Consider the following 19,674-nt stretch of genomic DNA (forward strand, 5'->3'; position numbering starts at 1 on the left):
GAGCGTGATGGACAATTTCGATAGAAAAATATGATTCAAATTTTATATTTAATAAATAATGCAGAAAATTTTATAAATACGTTAAGAGTATTTTTAGATATATAAAACTGGTGGTATGTGTATCGCATACATTATATCATAATAATATATAAAGAAAATTAAATAAAAATATTAGATATATAAAATTGGATTATATAATGCTTATATATGTGCGTGTATGTGTGTATGTACGTATGTATGTATGTATGTATGTATGTATGTATGTATGTATGTATGTATGTATGTTTTATATCATTTTAATTATACATGTTATTGCTAAAGAGTTCATAATAGACCTAATAACAATAATTCTCTCACTATGCTATGTATACAACACTATTCTATAAATATTTATCAAGTATAAAGTTCATACAAGTACAACGTGGTGCCAGATAATATTTACCAGTTCCCAAGGCAGACGTCTACAATGTAATGTTATTGACTAGCAGTTGAACCGCGCGGAAATTCCCACACGACACGAACGATGCGTCAAAGGGCGGTACCAGACACGAAATCGTGGCATTGTGAGCCGCCCCTCGCACCATTTCGCGCGCTTGTTGGAATTTACTAAATCCGAGGGTAGCTTTCGGTGCAAATTGTACTCCTCTGCTCAGTAAGCTTTCAACATAGCCACGTGCTGCTTTCCGTCTATCCCATTATGTTTGTGCAACCGCAGCTCATCAAACAAAAATCGGACAATTCCGAGGACGGTAGCGACGAAGAGGGTCCTGAAGATGCTCTCCAGGTCAACTCTTCGCAAGAATGCTGGCTTGATATTTCTGCATATTTTATTGCCACGGAAAAAACGTGACATTAGTTTACATATTATTAAACCAATAAATTATTTCAATTGTTTACAACTTTGATGATATACAATTGACTGACAAAATGTCATTGGCCTCTATTTTATGTACGAAAATTATATTATGCTTGCAGAAACGGCGAGAAGAATGCGAGAGGAAAGCAAGGCGGGGAGAGATGGACCCACGTTTGGAATTTGTCTTTCAACTCTTGGTGGACGCGACGCAATTGTCGCGTCATGAAGTTATGGATCACGTTTTCGAGGGTGATATGTTGGATGAGATTAACCTACTGTTCGTGCCACATATGAGATCTACCCTTGTTTGGTATTATCAGGAGGTTGAAGAGCCGGAACCTCCGACTGATACGGTACAGAATTGTCAATGTTAAATAGTTAAAAGCGCAAGAATAGTAATGGAAATTCTATTAAAGGTGCAGCCAAAGACTGTAACTTCTAGATCAGCTCCAAACGCAACGACATCGAAAGTAAAGGAACAAAAAGAACCAAAGGAGCCACCGAAGAAGAAACTTTTTCTAACTGACGGCTGGCAAGTGCCTTGCACCGGCATTTGTATTTATATGTTTAGGTGATTTAATATTACAATTTTACACCAAACATTCTGTGCAAGTTTATATGTCGTAGTCGCTAATATTAAAAATTATGTCCATTACTATTGAAATTAAATCGCTTATATAGAATCAGCGTGTCTAAACAATTACCAGAAGAAGGATTTCATAAAGATCTTTATACGGGTATAATAGACACAATGAAGGTGGGCATTGTAACTTCTATTCAGCGGATTGTAGAGCAAGTATTCATGGATGCGTTAGCGCATCCTGGCACAGAAGATGAATGTTCGATGATTAAGAGTCTGCTATTGCCTGGCTTGAGATCTTTTTGTAGCGCTCTTAAAGGTATTTTTCCAAATACAAATAAAATTGTAAATCTCAGTTTTATATTTATGTCAAAACAATATTAATATTTGCGAATATTATAATAATCTAATAAATTCCGAAACAAATAATACTCCAATTAAATATAAAAAACCGATAACGTTATATTTTTTAAAATTATAGTTGCAAATACTTATTTAAATTTATGTGATATTTCTAAAGTTTGTGAAAAGGTAGCACTTGAGGGTAGCATATTCACCGACGGCGAACCAATGATGATGGAAGTGCATAACTTTGAAGAAGCGAAGGCTTTCATAGCGAAAGAAAATACTGTGGAACAGATTGAGGAAAGAGTAAAACTTTGGATAAAGAAACTCAAAGATTTTATGGCGGAGAGCAAGCAAGTCAAAAGAGAGAACGATGATTCCGGACCGCAACAAGAACTTGAATATTGGAAACGACGAGGCGCGCAATTTAGTCAATTGGTCAACCGTTTACAGGTTTTGCTCTACCCTATTTGCATATGTACAAAAGTTAGTGTTTTTAGCATAAGTAAATTTGCAGGATCACGAAGTCACTATGTCACTCTTGTGTTTGCAAGTCGCTCGTTCAAAGGTAATTAAAGACTGGGTCGATGCGGAAAATGAAGTAACTTACTGTTACAACGAAGCCAAAGATAATGCCAAGTTTATCCAAGCATTAGAAAAGTGCTGTCATTGCCTCTATCTTGACGATCCTGTAAGGCTTTTTCAGATAAGATAAGAGATATAAAAGCAAGATATAATTTTAAAAAAAGCAGATTTAAATAACTTTACAGAAAGTTGAAGATTTTTATTTTCTAGGTAAAAATGCGAGATTCGCTCGTATCATTACTGCAAACTGTTCGATTGATATACAGTGTCTCTAGATATTATAACACTTCGGAAAGAACTAGCTCTTTAATGATTAAAATCACAAATCAAATGATTGCTGCCTGTCGAGATTATATCACGGAGAGAGGTCGTGAAACGGTTTGGAGCCAAGATCGTGCAATTGCCCGATCGAGACTAAAGCATTGCCTACGTTTAAACAAGTATATACTTTTAATCAAATTTTGCACAATAAATAATAGTCTTCCAAAACAAAACTAATCAAATTTCTTTAATGGTATGGAAAAATTTTCTCATTATGTTCTTTTGCATTAAACTTTCAAGGGCCTATAGAGAGACATACAGACTAGTTCGATGTTCACCAGCAGTTACAGAACAAGAGTTCTCTTTCTCAGAAACGCACGTGTTTGGTCGATTTGATGCTTTCTGCGCTAGAATTCGCAAGATTTTGACAATGTTTGATCTCATACAGGATTACCAAATTCTCTTTGAGAGACGAATGGAAGGTTTGCTCCTCGGAGAAGGTATGACATACATTTTTGATCTAACTTTCATTATAAAGGTAGTTATTAAATATAAGTATTACTAAATATTAAGATTAAATAAATTACATATCTTTACAATATATCTAAAAATATATCTATCTTATTAAATTTTAGCATTAGATGAGGCTATGACAACCTTTGACGAAGCTAAGAAGATTGCAACTAGCAAATCTTACGATTATTTGGATTCAAGAAATATTGACTTTGACACTGATTATGATGATTTTATGGCAAAGACGGACGCGTTGAAAGAGGACATCGGCGATATTATTGAAACGAATTACGCCGATGTTTGGGAGACACCGCATGGTATACGGTTTTTAATACGATTCGAGAAGGTAAAAATATATAGATAAAAAACTTTTTCATAAATGCATGAAGAATATCGCGCATAATTTAAAAAGTGCTTATTTTTCTAATATTTTCTTAATACGGCATTCTTTTTAATATCTTTTTAATATGTTATAAGGTTAGCGAAAAAATACCGCTTACGAAATTAGAGGAAAAATATAATATTGTCGTAAAGTATTGCGATAAAGAGATAGACCGAATTTTGAAGCTGTTCAAGCGGCAAAGAGATGATCCGCCATTACCAAGACACATGCCGCCTATAGCTGGACGTTTGACGTGGGCAAACTCCTTAAAGTAAGCAAGATAATTATATAGAGCTATTTGTGTATTTACAGTTAAAATATATTTAAAAATTAAAAATTTCAAAGATTAGTGAAAATTATATATGTTAAATACAGTTTTTCGAAAAATAACATTGAAACTTTATTAGAATACATTTGGATGAACTGATGACATCCGTGTCAAATCATCCTGTTCTCAAGGCATTGCCATTGACTGCCGATTTGATAAAAAGATACAATCATGCCATCATAATTCTGAAACAATATCAGACTGACATTGCTGAAATTTGGACACATCAAAATTCCTGGGTTATCGAGGATTGTCTAAAACGGTCAGATTTTATATAGGATTAGTAACAAAAATTTATTTTATTATAGATAGCTTTTTAATTTCATGCATATACAATTTTTCATATAAAATAATAAATTATAAAAAAATGTTATGTGTATAATTATATATATACATATGTGTAACAGACCGTTGCTGGTAGTCGACGAAAAATCGGCGAAAGTAAAGGTCAATTTGGAAAATCGAGTCGTTCTTTTGCTACGTGAAGCCGATTGCTTGGCAAAAATAAATTTAGAGATTCCAATTGTTGCATTAACAATATTAGCAAAGAGAGATTATTTCACGCTAGTCACGGATTCTCTCCAACTTATGATCGAAGAGTTTGTTTGCACCGCCAAGCGCGTAAAATTGGAAGTTCGACCATTATTGTTGCCGCATCTAGTTTGTGTCGCATCTTTATTAGAACCAGGCTTAACTATCTTAACATGGACCAAGCCAGACTGGAAAGACTTTTGTCAAAATACAAAAGAACAGATCAAAACCTTTGATATCCTCATTACAAGAGTTCATGACGTATATGATAACAGGTATATTGAGAATCAGATAATCATTAGAATTAATTATTACATAATAAAAGGGCATCTAAAAATTAAATTAATAACAAATACTTAATAATTAACAGAAAGTTATTTACTGAATAATAATTTTTTTGTTAAATTTCGAGAAAGGCTTGCACAGTATGAAGAATATTACGTAGTTTTAAAATAATGTAAATTTATTTCATAATACATAATAATTCGTGTTGTAGAATTTTGCAAGTCTTGGAGAGTATGCAAAAAGTAACTTTGCATACTTTGCCTGAGTCCGATCAACCATGGACGATAGAAGAATTCGTAGAGAAGAACGAAGAAATATGTAGAATGGCAGCAGTAGATTTGCATCGTAAGAGCACGATGGTCGAAGAAGCAGTGGAAGAAGTATTGCAGCTAGTTAAGAAAGCCATGGATAATTTCAAAAGCACCGCCAATTACAAACAGTTTGAATTTCTTACTAGTGAAGGTAACATGAATGTCAAGTTTTGTAATTTTGCGATATTAGACTCTATATATGACTCTGTATCTTTTTACCAAGATTAGGATATTAAAATTCTTTTAGTATATATTTAACTTATTAAAATTTTTAACTTATTTAAAATAAAGCAGCGGAAGAAGAAGAAGCAACGGAACAAACTGTTCAACAGGATTGGTCCATCGTGTGGAATTACTTTGATGATCCCCATCAGTTATTGACGACACCTGGTACTTTACCTAAAGGCATGCAAGAAATGGTTCGAAATGCGGTATCTGAGATGAGACGATATTATTCCAGGAAGGTCGTGGATGTATTAATCAAAGTCATTAGAGTATCTCTAGATGCAATCAGAAGACGATTTATTCGAGAACTTGATTCAGGTAATATTAAAAAACTTTTAATTTATTTATACATTAAGCGATTTTATTTAGATAATTTTAGAAATTATTACAAAAATATTCAAAAAAGTCTTTGATGTGTCAAATTAATTTCAAATTATTTTAATTCGTATATCATATAAGAATACTTATCTTAAACTGTATCTAAAAATTATTATATTTATAGAGGCATCGCCGAATCCAGTATTTTTATTACATGCAACGTTGATGATTCCGGCAGTAACTGTTAAGCCAAGTCTGGATGATGTTCAGGAAGCATTGACGTCGGTTGGAAAAATTATTACGGGTGTCGCGAAAGGAGTGGCGCAATGGAATTCCAGAGGAAGCAAGGTAACGAAGGTCATATTAAAATTCTTACAGTAATGTATATTTCATATTTTATATTTTGTTACTTGGTTTCATCATTAGAACATGTGGAAAACTCTACCTTACTCATCTAAAAGAAATCTGGCTGACGTCGTACTACGGGCGCAAGATAACGTTGCGAAGCAGAAGCAGGAAGAACCGGAGGATTCGAAAACCAGAAGACGAAGATTGTATAAAATTATCTCCGAAGAGAAGCCAATATTTCCAATACAGGAGAGAAATTTCTACACGATGGTTATGGATAATAAAGAAATCATTAAATTGCTTGGCATGTTGAGCACTTGTACATTGGAATTGCGGCAGGTACGTTATAGCATGAAACGCGACATTCATTTATCAAGAAGATTGGCTGCCACGTCGAACTTACAGGACTTGACGGAATTTCTCGATCGTTGGAAACCTTACAAATTCCTTTGGAAAAACGAGCGCAATATGCGTGAGTTGCTGCAAATTTCTTTGACAGAATTCGAAGCTACTCTGCGTAAACACAGTGAACTTGAAGATCGATTGGCCACCGAGCCGGATATGATCATATTTGGTACATCAATCGCTGTATCAACAGACAAGTTGAAATATGGTCTTTATACAGAGATTAAAGGTAAATTAATCGTATCGTATCGTTATTTAAATCTTATAAATGTATGAACTTAATTATTTAATCAGTAACAAAGAAATCATAAAAATAAAAAATTCTAAGAAACAAGAATATATTCATTTTATTAATACATCAGCAATGTGTAGCATACAATTTAACAATCTTTGCAGGTTGCACACATAAGATCGGTCAAGCAATGAAAAAGAAGTATCGTCGCGAAATGGAATACGTTTATGCGTTGATAAGCGAGTTGGACCGCAAGTTGGATCATCAGATACGCGATCTGGATGACGTACGCCTCATTATGGACACCCTGAAGAAGATTCGCGAACAGGAGGTCGACATGGAGCTCAAGATTGATCCTATCGAGGAAGCTTTCAACATAGTCACCAGGTACGAGGTGCCCGTGGATCAGGAATGCTTGGAGCAGGTCGACAATTTGAGAGACACGTGGCAAAACTTGTTGGCGCAGGCGATAAAGAGTAACATATTGCTGTTGAACTTGCAACCGCAATTCGAAAACGATCTAAAGAATAATCTCGAGAAATTCCGCACTGATAATGAAATATGCTGTGAGGAGTACAGATCATCCGGACCAATGCAACCGGATTTGAGCCCGCGCGAGGCGTCAGACCGGCAAATATTGTTCCAGAATAGGTGCGACGGTATGTGGCGAAAGCTTCAGACCTACCAAAGCGGTGAAGAACTTTTCGGTTTACCCATCACGGATTATCCGGAACTATCGCAAATCAGAAAGGAGCTGAATTTATTACAGAAATTATACAAGCTGTACAACGACGTCATCGACAGAGTCAACAGCTATTATGATATTCCGTGGGGTGAGGTAAGAAACTGTGCTGTGTTCAGATTCTTTAAACACAGAATACACATTATATTTTTAAAACATGTAAATATTTTAATACGTAATGTATAAAAATTTATCTCATTTATTTATCTCATTCATAATCTTCAATTTCTCAATAATGATATTTTTCATTTTTTGAAACGTTTTATACAATTTATATAATTAATATGTAAATGAGAAATTATTAATTATATAAATAATTCAGGTTAACATTGAAGACATAAATAACGAACTGATGGAGTTCCAAAATCGCTGTCGCAAATTACCAAAAGCTTTGAAAGAGTGGCCGGCATTCTTCGCGCTTAAGAAAACGATCGACGACTTTAACGACATGTGTCCGCTCCTCGAACTGATGGCAAACAAGGCTATGAAACCGCGCCACTGGCAGAGAATCATCGAAGTTACTAGATACCCGTTTGAGATTGAGAGTGAAGGTTTCTGTCTTAAAAACATACTTGAGGCGCCGCTGCTGAAATACAAAGAAGATATCGAAGATACCTGCATATCAGCCGTGAAGGAAAAGGATATCGAAGGCAAATTAAGGACAGTAGTAAGTGAATGGTCAGCTCACGAATTGACTTTTATGACATTCAACAACAGGGGAGAATTGTTGCTGAGAGGAGATACGACAGCGGAGACCATCAGTCAGCTGGAAGATAGCTTGATGCTTGTTGGTTCCCTTATGTCAAATCGTTATAATGCGCCCTTCAGAAAACAAATACAACAATGGTTGTCGGATTTAACCAATACAAATGAGATTCTCGAAAGATGGTTGCTTGTACAAAATATGTGGGTCTATCTCGAGGGGGTATTTGTGGGTGGCGATATCGCGAAACAACTACCGAAGGAAGCTAAAAGATTCAACAAAATCGACAAAAGCTGGCAAAAGATTATGCAACGGGCCCATGATACACCCGGGGTTATACAATGCTGCGTGGGTGATGATTTGCTGAAGCAACTTCTACCACATTTACAAGAGCAATTAGAGTTATGTCAAAAGTCTCTAAGCGGGTAAGTATATATTACAATTGGATTTTACATCTTCTTTCTTCTTTAGTAATCACATTCTACAGAAGGATAATCAACTATAATTTTTAATTTAAGTACAGCAAATCTCAATTATGATATTATATGGAGGGAGATATTTATTGTTAATATTTTTATTATACGAAAAGCATTTACTGTAATATTTAATTGTTCTAGCTATCTGGAGAAAAAACGTATGATGTTTCCGAGATTTTTCTTCGTTTCTGACCCTGCGCTCTTGGAGATACTCGGCCAAGCGTCTGATTCTCACACGATACAAAATCACTTGCTCTCTATCTTTGATAATACACGCTACGTCACGTTCCACGATGTTGAATATAATAAAATGATAGCCATCGTTTCATCAGAAGGTGAGACTATACTGGTAAGTATTTAATTAATTAAGTTAAAACAGCATTTTTATACATATATTGTCTATAATACAAATTATTATAATTGTAAGTTTAAATTTTGAGAAATCAAATTTTAATTTGTTTGCAATATATTTTGTACAGCTTGAAAAAGCAGTGAGAGCAGAAGGTTCTGTAGAAATATGGTTGATGCAATTATTACAAACGTCGCAGTTTTCATTGCACACTATTATCCGTCAATGCTATAGTATGATCAACGATGCAAACTTCAATCTGCTGATCTTTCTCGACAAGATGCCTGCCCAAATAGGATTGTTAGGCATTCAAATGATCTGGACACGAGATGGCGAACTGGCTTTAGCTCAAGCTCGTGCTGATAAAAAGATCATGTTCGAGACGAATAATAAATTTCTTGATCTTCTAAATACTCTAATCGATCAAACTACAAAAGATCTTACTAAAATAGAACGTAGAAAGTTTGAAACATTGATTACTATACACGTGCATCAACGCGATATTTTCGATATATTGGTACGTTGTTAAATTAAATTTTTATTTACTGTATTTATACATAATGCATCAGAAATGTAAATACAAATCTTAATAAGGCAAATAATTGAAAAATCATTCTACTTATTCAGTGCCGCCTAAATGTACGATCCGTAAATGACTTCGAGTGGTTGAAGCAATGCAGATTTTATTTTAAGGAAGATTTGGACAAGACTTCCATTTGTATCACGGATGTTCAATTTATCTATCAAAATGAATATCTAGGATGTACCGAGCGATTGGTTATCACGCCATTAACCGATAGGTAATTGCAATGATAAATTACACTTTACAATATCGAATACGCATTGTTTAACAATTTTTCAGATGCTACATAACTTTAGCACAAGCCTTGTCGATGTCAATGGGAGGATCTCCTTGTGGCCCCGCAGGAACTGGAAAAACTGAGACCGTAAAGGATATGGGGAAAACTTTAGCAAAGTATGTCGTAGTTTTTAATTGTTCCGATCAAATGGATTATCGAGGATTAGGTCGCATTTACAAAGGATTAGCACAAAGTGGTTCGTGGGGTTGTTTCGATGAGTTCAACAGAATTGAATTGCCAGTTCTATCCGTTGCCGCGCAGCAAGTTGCTGTGGTACTTTCAGCAAAGAAAGAGAAGAAGAAACAGTTTACCTTCACGGATGGAGATCAAATCGACATGTGTCCGGAACTCGGGATATTTATTACTATGGTAACACTATATTTTCATTTAACATAGCAGAGTAATTTAAAAATGTTTTATTATTTATTATAGTTAATAAAAATAAATATAATATGGCAAAATGATTAAGATACGCAAAATATCTCATAATAATGCAAAAGATCTCAGTGTTATATAAATTGCAGAATCCTGGCTATGCTGGGCGGAAAGAATTGCCAGAAAATTTGAAGATACAGTTTCGCACAGTTGCCATGATGGTACCTGATCGGCAGATTATCATACGCGTAAAATTAGCCAGTTGCGGATTTTTGGAGAATATTACTCTTGCTCGTAAATTTTATACACTTTACAAATTGTGCGAGGAGCAATTAACCAAACAGGTAACTAATAACGTAATTAATAACATTAAGAAAAGCAATTAAACTTATCACGACATATTTTAATCGCAGGTTCACTATGATTTCGGTCTGCGAAATATATTATCCGTCTTAAGAACTTTAGGAGCGGCTAAGCGAGTTAATTCGAAAGACTCGGAGAGCACGATTGTCATGCGAGTTTTAAGAGACATGAATCTTTCGAAACTCATAGGTCATTATGCTAATTAATACTTGATACAGAGATTACATACAAACTAGCTACAAATATATTAAAATGCGTACTTTGCTGCAGATGAGGACGAACCACTTTTCATATCTCTCGTAGCTGATTTGTTCCCCAATCAAGCCCTGGAGAAAACATCGTACCCCGAATTAGAAACAGCGATTAACGAACAAGTGGAGCAAGCTGGATTGGTTTATCATTCGCCGTGGGTGCTAAAATTAATACAGCTTTACGAGACGCAAAGAGTAAGGCATGGTATCATGACATTAGGTCCGACCGGTGCTGGCAAGACTACTTGTATACATATTCTGATGAAAGCGTTGACACAATGTGGCGACTCCCATAGGTAACGTAATTTGCAAATGTATGCAAGAGTATGTAAAGCATTTAAGAATTATTAGAAAATATCTTACGAGTGTTGTAATTTTCGTCAATTAATTAACCAATTTTGTAAAATATCATAAACTTATTTGAATTAAAAATTCCTATTTGTCGAAATTACAAATAATGCATTTAATTTTACAGGGAAATGAGGATGAATCCTAAAAGCATAACAGCCGCTCAAATGTTCGGCCGTTTAGAAGTAGCCACCAACGATTGGACGGATGGCATTTTCTCAGCTTTATGGCGCAAAACGCTGAAATTGAAGACAGACGAACATGTATGGCTAGTGCTCGATGGTCCCGTTGATAGCATTTGGATAGAGAATTTAAATTCCGTACTAGATGATAATAAAACTTTAACTTTGGCTAATGGCGATAGATTATCAATGGCACCAACATGTAAAATTATTTTCGAGCCACACAATATTGACAATGCAAGTCCTGCAACTGTTTCGCGGAACGGTATGGTGTATATGAGCTCTTCAGGATTAGATTGGAATCCGGTTGTTACCGCTTGGTTAAAATCACGATCATCTCTGGAGCAGGAAGTTCTCGAACAATTATTCGCAGATTCTTTCGTACAGGTAATTATCTTTACTAAAGAATTAAAATTTATATATATCTTAAATAGCAAATATACCGTTTATTATAAAGTTTGAGTAACAAATAATTTAACAAGAAAATCTATACTCTGAAACATTACGTGCACGATTGTAAATAAATTTTGAAATCTAGGTTTATTCATGGAGTACACAGACCTTGACACTCGCTATCGACGTCTTACAAGCTAATATAGTGAGACAAGTGCTTTGTCTGCTGGAAGGCTTGATACCTGCTGAGACAACAGTAGAAGAAACCGAGGATGAAGATGCAGAACAAGACAAACCTCAACCCCTAACGGCAGAATATCTAAAACGTCTTTATGTGTTCGCGTTAGTATGGAGCATAGGAGCGTTACTGGAAACCGACGATAGACAAAAGTACGATAGATATCTTCGAGAAAAGTTTGCTACCTTGGATCTTCCAACTTCTGACAGTTATTTAGATGCCACGGTATTCGATTTCTTCGTTACTAATAAAGGCGTGTGGGACACGTGGACAAGTATGGTAACTAATTATGTCTACCCTGAATCTTCGACGCCCGATTATTGCAATGTTGTGATACCCATACCGGATAATGTGAGGATTCAATATCTAATCGATCTGATTGGTCGTCAAGATAAAGCTGTACTGCTTGTAGGCGAGCAGGGATCTGCCAAAACTGTCATGATGAAATCGTACATGAAAAAGGCGAATCCAGACACGACCTTAAATCGTTGCTTCAATTTCAGTTCAGCAACCAGTGCATATCAGTTTCAAAAAACCATCGAAAGTTACGTAGAAAAGCGTCTGGGAAATACATTCGGACCACCAGGCGGCAAAAAGATGCTGATCTTTGTCGACGATGTAAACTTGCCGGAAATCAATGAATGGGGCGATCAAGTGACGAATGAGATCGTCCGACAGACGATGGACATGAAAGGATTTTATTCTCTGGAGAAACCAGGTGATTTTACTGCAATTGTGGATGTAACTTTCTTGGCGGCCATGTGTCAACCCGGTGGTGGAAGAAACGATATTCCTTCGCGACTCAAGAGACAGTTTTGTATCTTTAATTGCACGTTACCTGACAATGCATCAATCGATCGTATTTTTAGCGTTTTGGGCGAAGGACATTACAATGTTAAAAGAGGATTCTCACAAGAGGTGCGTCAGCTCGTTAAAAAAATGATTCCCTTGACCAGAAATCTTTGGGAAAGGACACGGATGAAGCTGTTGCCAACACCCGCGAAGTTTCACTATGTCTTCAATCTGCGAGATCTCTCAAGAATCTGGCAAGGCATGGTCGGTACATTATCAACGGTCATTGACAAGGAAAGCATATTGATGCTGCTTTGGAAACACGAATGCACACGAGTGTTCAGCGACAGATTTACAATACAAAGTGACAAAGATTGGTTTGACGAAGAACTAATTCGCGTGGTAGCCGATGTATTAGGAGAAAATTACGTAGACATGCTAGATCAAGATCCTGGCTTTGTCGATTTTATGAGGTACGTAATTGTAGTAATAATTCGCAACAATTGTTTTACGTTACAAATATTATGTCATATTAACGACATTTATTTTTTTTACAGAGATGCTCCAGAACCAACTGGTGAGGAAGGTGAAGGTGACGCAGACGCGGAACTTCCGAAGGTGTACGAACCTGTTTTTGACGATCAAGTGCTGCGAGAGAGATTAGACATGTTCCTGGCACAATACAACGAAATGCAGAGAGGTGCTGGAATGGATCTAGTATTTTTCCCCGACGCCATGCTGCATATAGTAAAGATATCTAGAGTAATTAGACATCCAAAAGGCAACGTAATGCTAGTAGGTGTCGGCGGTTCTGGCAAACAAAGTCTTACGAAGCTATCTTCTTTCATCGCCGGATACAAGACATTTCAGATTACTTTAACTAGATCTTATAACGTAACCAATTTCTTAGAAGATCTCAAATTTCTGTATCGCACATGCGGTGCACAAGGCAAAAGTACAGCGTTCATCTTTACGGATCTTGATATCAAAGAAGAGTGTTTCCTCGAATATCTCAACAATATTCTGAGTTCCGGAGTTATCAGCAACTTATTCACGCGTGATGAGCAAGCGGAAATCATCTCAGAGTTATCGCCTATGTTGAAACGCCTATGTGAAAATCCTAAGAAAACTGTCGGTAATGAATTGGTGATGGATTTCTTTTTGCAAAGAACTTGCCAGAATTTGCACGTAGTTTTCTGCTTCTCACCTGTAGGTGAAAAATTTCGAAATCGCGCTCAACGTTTCCCGGCACTCATATCAGGTTGTACCATAGACTGGTTTCAACCGTGGCCTAAAGATGCTCTAGTTCTAGTTGCCAAGCATTTCCTTCATGACTTTGAGATTGCTTGTACTAGTGACGTAAAAGACGAACTTGTGAACGCATTGGGTTCCATACAGGACATCGTTTCGGGAACTTCGGTCGAATACTTCCAAAGATTTCGGCGCGCCACTCATGTGACTCCAAAATCTTATCTGAACTTTATCGGTGGATATAAGAATATTTATCGCTCCAAGCAACATGAGCTTAGTGAGGCAGCTAAAAGAATGGACACAGGTTTAGCAAAACTTGAAGAGGCGTCGATATCAGTAGAGATCTTGAAAAGAGATTTAGCTGTAATGGAACAGGAGTTAGCTCAAGCTTCCGCGAAAGCTGAGACAGTACTTTTAGAAGTAACGAAGAAAGCCATGCAGGCGGAAGCTTTTAAAAATCAAGTACAACGAGTAAAGGAGAAAGCGGAACAACTGGTAGCCTGCATAGCCGACGAAAAAGCGCTGGCCGAACAAAAATTGGAAGCTGCAAAACCAGCGTTGGAAGAAGCAGAAGCTGCTCTGAATACAATCAAACCTGCTCACATTGCAACAGTGAGAAAAGCTTGGTAGACCACCACATCTAATAATGAGAATCATGGATTGCGTCTTGATTCTCTTTCAACGGAAAATCGGACCTGTTGTACCCGATACTGCTGCACCATGTCCGAAACCTTCATGGGCGGAATCACTGAAATTAATGGCTAGCACGACATTTTTGTTACAATTACAAAATTATCCAAAAGATATAATTAATAACGAGATGATCGAATTACTGCAACCATATTTCAAGATGGAGGATTACAATATGGAAACAGCCAGACGCGTTTGCGGCGACGTAGCTGGTTTATTGTCATGGACCAAGGCTATGGCGTTCTTCCATTCCGTTAACAAAGAGGTTCTTCCTTTGAAGGCTAATTTAGCGTTACAAGAAGCAAGACTGAAGCTTGCTATGGAGGATCTGGCAAATGCTGAACGAGAATTATCCGAGAGAGAAATGGCTCTACAGAAAGTCAAAGAGCAGTATGACAGCGCGGTAGCGGAGAAGCAACGATTGACGGAAGCTGCGAACGTGTGTCTGAGAAAAATGACAGCTGCTACTGCTCTGATAAATGGATTGGGCGGGGAAAAGATTCGTTGGACCGAACAGAGCAAAGAATTCAAAATGCAACTAGGACGATTAGTTGGAGATGTTCAATTAGCAACAGGATTCTTATCATATTGTGGGCCTTATAATCAGCAATATCGAGCCAGTTTGGTAACTGGATGGATGAATATTTTGATGACCAGATCGATTCCTTTTACTAAAAATTTAAATATAACGACCATGCTCGTCGATAGTGCAACAACGTCGGAATGGACGCTTCAGGGATTGCCAAATGACGAGTTATCTGTGCAGAATGCGCTTATCGTTACCAAATCTTCGTCCTACCCTCTTCTTGTAGATCCTCAGAATCAAGGAAAGATGTGGATCAAAAATAAAGAATGCACAAACGAGTTGCAGATCACTTCGTTAAATCATAAGTACTTTCGGACTCATCTTGAGGACAGTCTTTCGTTAGGTAGACCACTGCTGATTGAAGATGTTGCAGAGGAACTTGATCCGGTACTCGATAACGTACTCGAAAAGAACTTCATTAAATCAGGATCCATTGAGAAGGTCATTGTTGGAGATAAGGAGTGCGACGTAATGCCAGGATTTATGTTATACATTACTACTAAACTACCTAATCCAGCATACAGCCCAGAAATATCTGCAAAAACCTCAATCATCGATTTTACCGTGACAATGCTAGGATTAGAGGATCAGCTGTTGGGCCGGGTGATACTTATGGAAAAAGCCGACTTAGAAGCGGAACGAGTTGCTCTATTTGAATCAGTCATGACCAACCAGCGTTCAATGAAGGAACTTGAAAGTACGTTATTACACAGACTCACATCTTCGGAAGGTTCTTTGGTGGATGACGAAGCTCTGATAACCGTTCTCCGAGAAACGAAGACCACGGCTGAATCGGTGAATGAAAAATTGCAAGTGTCTGCTCTGACAGAGAAGAAAATCACTTTGGCACGCGAAGAATTTCGTGCAGTCGCATCAAGAGGATCTATTCTGTACTTTTTGATCGTTGAAATGAGCAATGTGAATGTAATGTATCAGAACTCGTTGAGACAATTCTTAACAATCTTTGACAACTCAATCACAAAATCTGTAAAGAGTCCTATTACGTCCGAACGGATAAACATAATTTTGCGCTATCTTACCTATGAAGTTTGGGCGTTTACTCTGAGAAGTCTTTACGAAAGACATAAATCCTTATTCACGCTGATGTTAGCCATGAAGATAGATTGTCATAGAGGTGCCATTTCTCACGCGGAATTCAACGCTTTTATTAAAGGCGGAGCATCTTTAGACCTTAACGCGGTAACGCCCAAACCGTTCAAGTGGATACTCGATATCACCTGGTTGAATTTAGTCGAAATAAGCAGCTTGGAAGTATTCTCGGATATCTTGACTAAAATAGAATTCAGCGAGAAAGAATGGAAGATGTGGTACGAAAAAGAGAAGCCAGAGGAAGAAGAATTGCCTTGTGACTATCAAAAGAGTCTCGACGTATTCCGAAAATTATTGCTCATTAGATCGTGGAGTCCTGATAGAACTGTATCTCAAGCGAGAAATTATATCACTGAGTCATTGGGTAAAGAATACGGTGAAGCTAAAATACTGGATTTAGAAGCTACATGGCTAGAATCTGAACCTAGAACACCATTCATTTGCTTATTATCTATAGGATCTGATCCGAGTCCTCAGATTACGGCATTAGCCAAACAAAAAGCGATTCGTAAGTATGCAATTAAATTAATACTTTGACAAGTTAAACTCGTTTTTAATAATAATCAAGTAAATACGTTTTAATTTTAAAACAATTTTTAACATTATAGCGTTAAATTCAGTATCTATGGGTCAGGGCCAAGAGCTTCACGCTCGAAGAATGATCAACGAAGCTATGAGTACGGGTGGTTGGGTTCTCTTGCAAAATATACATTTGTCGTTGCCTTTCTGTACAGAAATAATGGATGCTCTTGTCGAGACAGAAACCGTTCATGAAATATTCAGACTCTGGATGACAACTGAAGTACATTCTCAGTTTCCCATCGGATTGCTACAGGTTGAATTTTTCGTTTTTAATTTAAGACATGTCTTAAGATAAAATCAATGTTTCTACAAAAAAAATGAAGAACTGAATATTTTTACAAAGTACATTCGAAGAAACATAGAAACATCGATATATTTCAGATGGCAATCAAATTCACGAATGAACCACCACAAGGCATAAGAGCCAGTTTAAAGAGAACTTATCAAGCAGTAACACAAGACATGTTGGATTACAGTACACAATCGCAATGGCCACCCTTGCTATACGCTGTTGCATTTCTACATACTGTAGTACAGGAGAGGAGAAAATTTGGACCGCTTGGCTGGAATGTACCTTATGAATTTAATCAAGCAGATTTCGCAGCATCGGTGCAATTTATACAAAACCATTTAGACGATATGGATCCGAAGAAGGGCATTTCTTGGCCGACTGTTTGCTACATGCTTGGAGAGGTCTTAATCTATAATATTACTTCATTTTATATGTTCATGTGTTTATCCCACTTCATAAATGTTTCTCAATGTAGGTTCAATACGGTGGTAGGGTTACGGATGATTTCGACAAACGTTTATTAACAACTTTCACACATGTCTGGTTCTGCGACGTACTATTACGACCAGGGTTTGAATTTTATCAAGGATACAGAGTGCCACAAACAAGAAATCTTCAGGGATACGTAGATTATATTGACGGTTTAGAAGCTACCGACACCCCGGAAGTCTTTGGATTACATCCAAACGCCGACATTACTTATCAGATCAACACGGCGAAAGGAATACTTGATACGATTCTCAATGTACAGCCAAAAGAGGGTGGCGCACAGGGTGGCGAAACTAGAGAGACCGTTGTATATAAATTAGCGAATGATATGCTGTCTAAATTACCCAAACAATACATTTCTTTCGAAGTGAAGGAAGCACTTCAAAGAATGGGACCGTTACTGCCGATGAACATATTTTTAAGGCAAGAAATAGACCGGTGAGCGTTTCTCTTTATCTGTTGCATATAGTAATGAACTAGACATGCTGCTTAGAAAATATTTTTATCTACTTGCTCTATAATTAATAATTTTTACAATTTATAATAAAGCATTTATTATAATAGTAATAAAAATTTAAGAAAGTATTCCTTTTCATAATGACGAGTTTTTCAGTATTTCGAGGGTTATTAAAGAAGTACGAAGCACTCTAACGGATTTGAAACTAGCTATCGACGGTACTATTGTGATGAGCCAAGGTTTACGAAAATCGTTAGATGCAATGTACGACGCACGCGTACCAGAAAAATGGTTGAAAATATCGTGGGAGTCAGCGACTTTGGGCTTTTGGTACACAGAGCTTTTGGAAAGGGACTATCAGTTCAGACAGTGGTGCGCTCATGACCGTCCGAAAGTATTTTGGATGACTGGATTTTTTAATCCACAGGGATTTTTAACAGCAATGAGACAGGTGAGAAATCATGCTAATGAAAAATTAACGAATATACTTACATATATTTAAAAATTGATATTCAATTAATCGAGAGATTTTAAAAGATAAAAGTAGTTATGCAAGAGAGAACAATAACTAACAGCTATCAGAAATTTCGTGGTTCTTTTTTAATCTTTCAACTAGATTAAAATACAATAATTTTAGGAAGTGACTAGAGCGCACAAGGGTTGGGCTTTAGATTCCGTGGTCTTGCAAAATGTAACCACACGCTTTAATAAAGAGGACATTAAAAGTCAACCACAAGAAGGAGTTTATGTTCATGGTTTGTTTCTGGAAGGTGCATCGCTCGATCGGAAAGCGGGGAAACTCGTTGAGAGTAGGCCGAAAGTTCTCTATGAACAAATGCCGGTTATTTATATTTTCGCAATAAATACCACCGCCGGCAAAGATCCGAAATTATACGAATGTCCTATATATAGAAAACCTCAGAGAACGGATGCGAAATATATAGGCTCAATTGATTTCGAAACAGATTATAATCCCCGACACTGGACTCTCCGAGGTGTAGCTTTATTATGTGATATTAAATAAATAATTAAATAACAAGTGATAATCAAAGATTACTCATATTAGATTTAGCAACAAGTTTTCCAAGTTTGCTCCTTTTTCGAAGAAAACAATAAACATAATGTAGAATTATGAATGTCGGAGCGATTGATCTACTGTTAGATGAGATCACGAGTAAAAGATTGAAAGAGAGAGAAAGAGTGAGTGCCGAAACGATTGATCTAATTGTGTGAAGCGGTGGGTGACTTATTTATGATTGGTTTGTGATTTTAGCAGCATCGTGTAAAAAGTTAAACATTATGTAAGAAGCATCATATAAAGAGCTAAGCTGGCAAACGCAATGTATGAAAGCGAATGTAATACATGAAAATGAATGCGGTGTATGAAAGTAAATGCGACGTGTGACAAAAGAAAACGAGATGTGCAATTTTTGAGAATAGTAAGGATACATCTTTAAAAGAACGAACTTTTGAGAATAAGTGATATGTCCTGAAAATTTATCAACTTTTTTTTTAGTTAATAAGTATTAATAAATAAAAACTACGTACAATATTCTATATACAGAAAATATAATATCAATGATTATCTCAAAACTTTTAAGCTTTTAATGTTAGGAATTGGTAAATAAAAATGACAAATA

At 36.6% G+C, this 19,674-nt stretch overlaps 1 protein-coding gene across 1 annotated transcript; it reads left to right on the top strand.

The window, feature by feature from the left end:
• Positions 1-246: 246 nt before the first annotated feature.
• Positions 247-19,590, top strand: LOC105287954 (dynein heavy chain 5, axonemal). The gene is given in 33 exon segments (XM_026967965.1): positions 247-1,209; positions 1,273-1,427; positions 1,538-1,755; positions 1,957-2,234; positions 2,299-2,472; positions 2,577-2,806; positions 2,928-3,127; positions 3,263-3,486; positions 3,618-3,793; positions 3,930-4,112; positions 4,258-4,656; positions 4,878-5,128; positions 5,269-5,520; positions 5,705-5,868; positions 5,947-6,502; positions 6,670-7,343; positions 7,570-8,375; positions 8,568-8,775; positions 8,906-9,292; positions 9,403-9,575; positions 9,638-10,004; positions 10,160-10,354; positions 10,424-10,562; positions 10,644-10,920; positions 11,100-11,541; positions 11,693-13,050; positions 13,135-14,446; positions 14,448-16,722; positions 16,823-17,049; positions 17,178-17,489; positions 17,564-18,015; positions 18,191-18,485; positions 18,672-19,590. Coding segments are annotated over 33 exon segments (14,028 nt in total). The 5' UTR covers positions 247-927; the 3' UTR covers positions 19,059-19,590.
• The last annotated feature ends 84 nt before the right edge of the window (positions 19,591-19,674 follow it).

The sequence above is a fragment of the Ooceraea biroi genome, chromosome 2 (genome assembly GCF_003672135.1).
Source record: "Ooceraea biroi isolate clonal line C1 chromosome 2, Obir_v5.4, whole genome shotgun sequence".
Classification (NCBI taxonomy): Eukaryota; Metazoa; Arthropoda; class Insecta; order Hymenoptera; family Formicidae; genus Ooceraea; species Ooceraea biroi.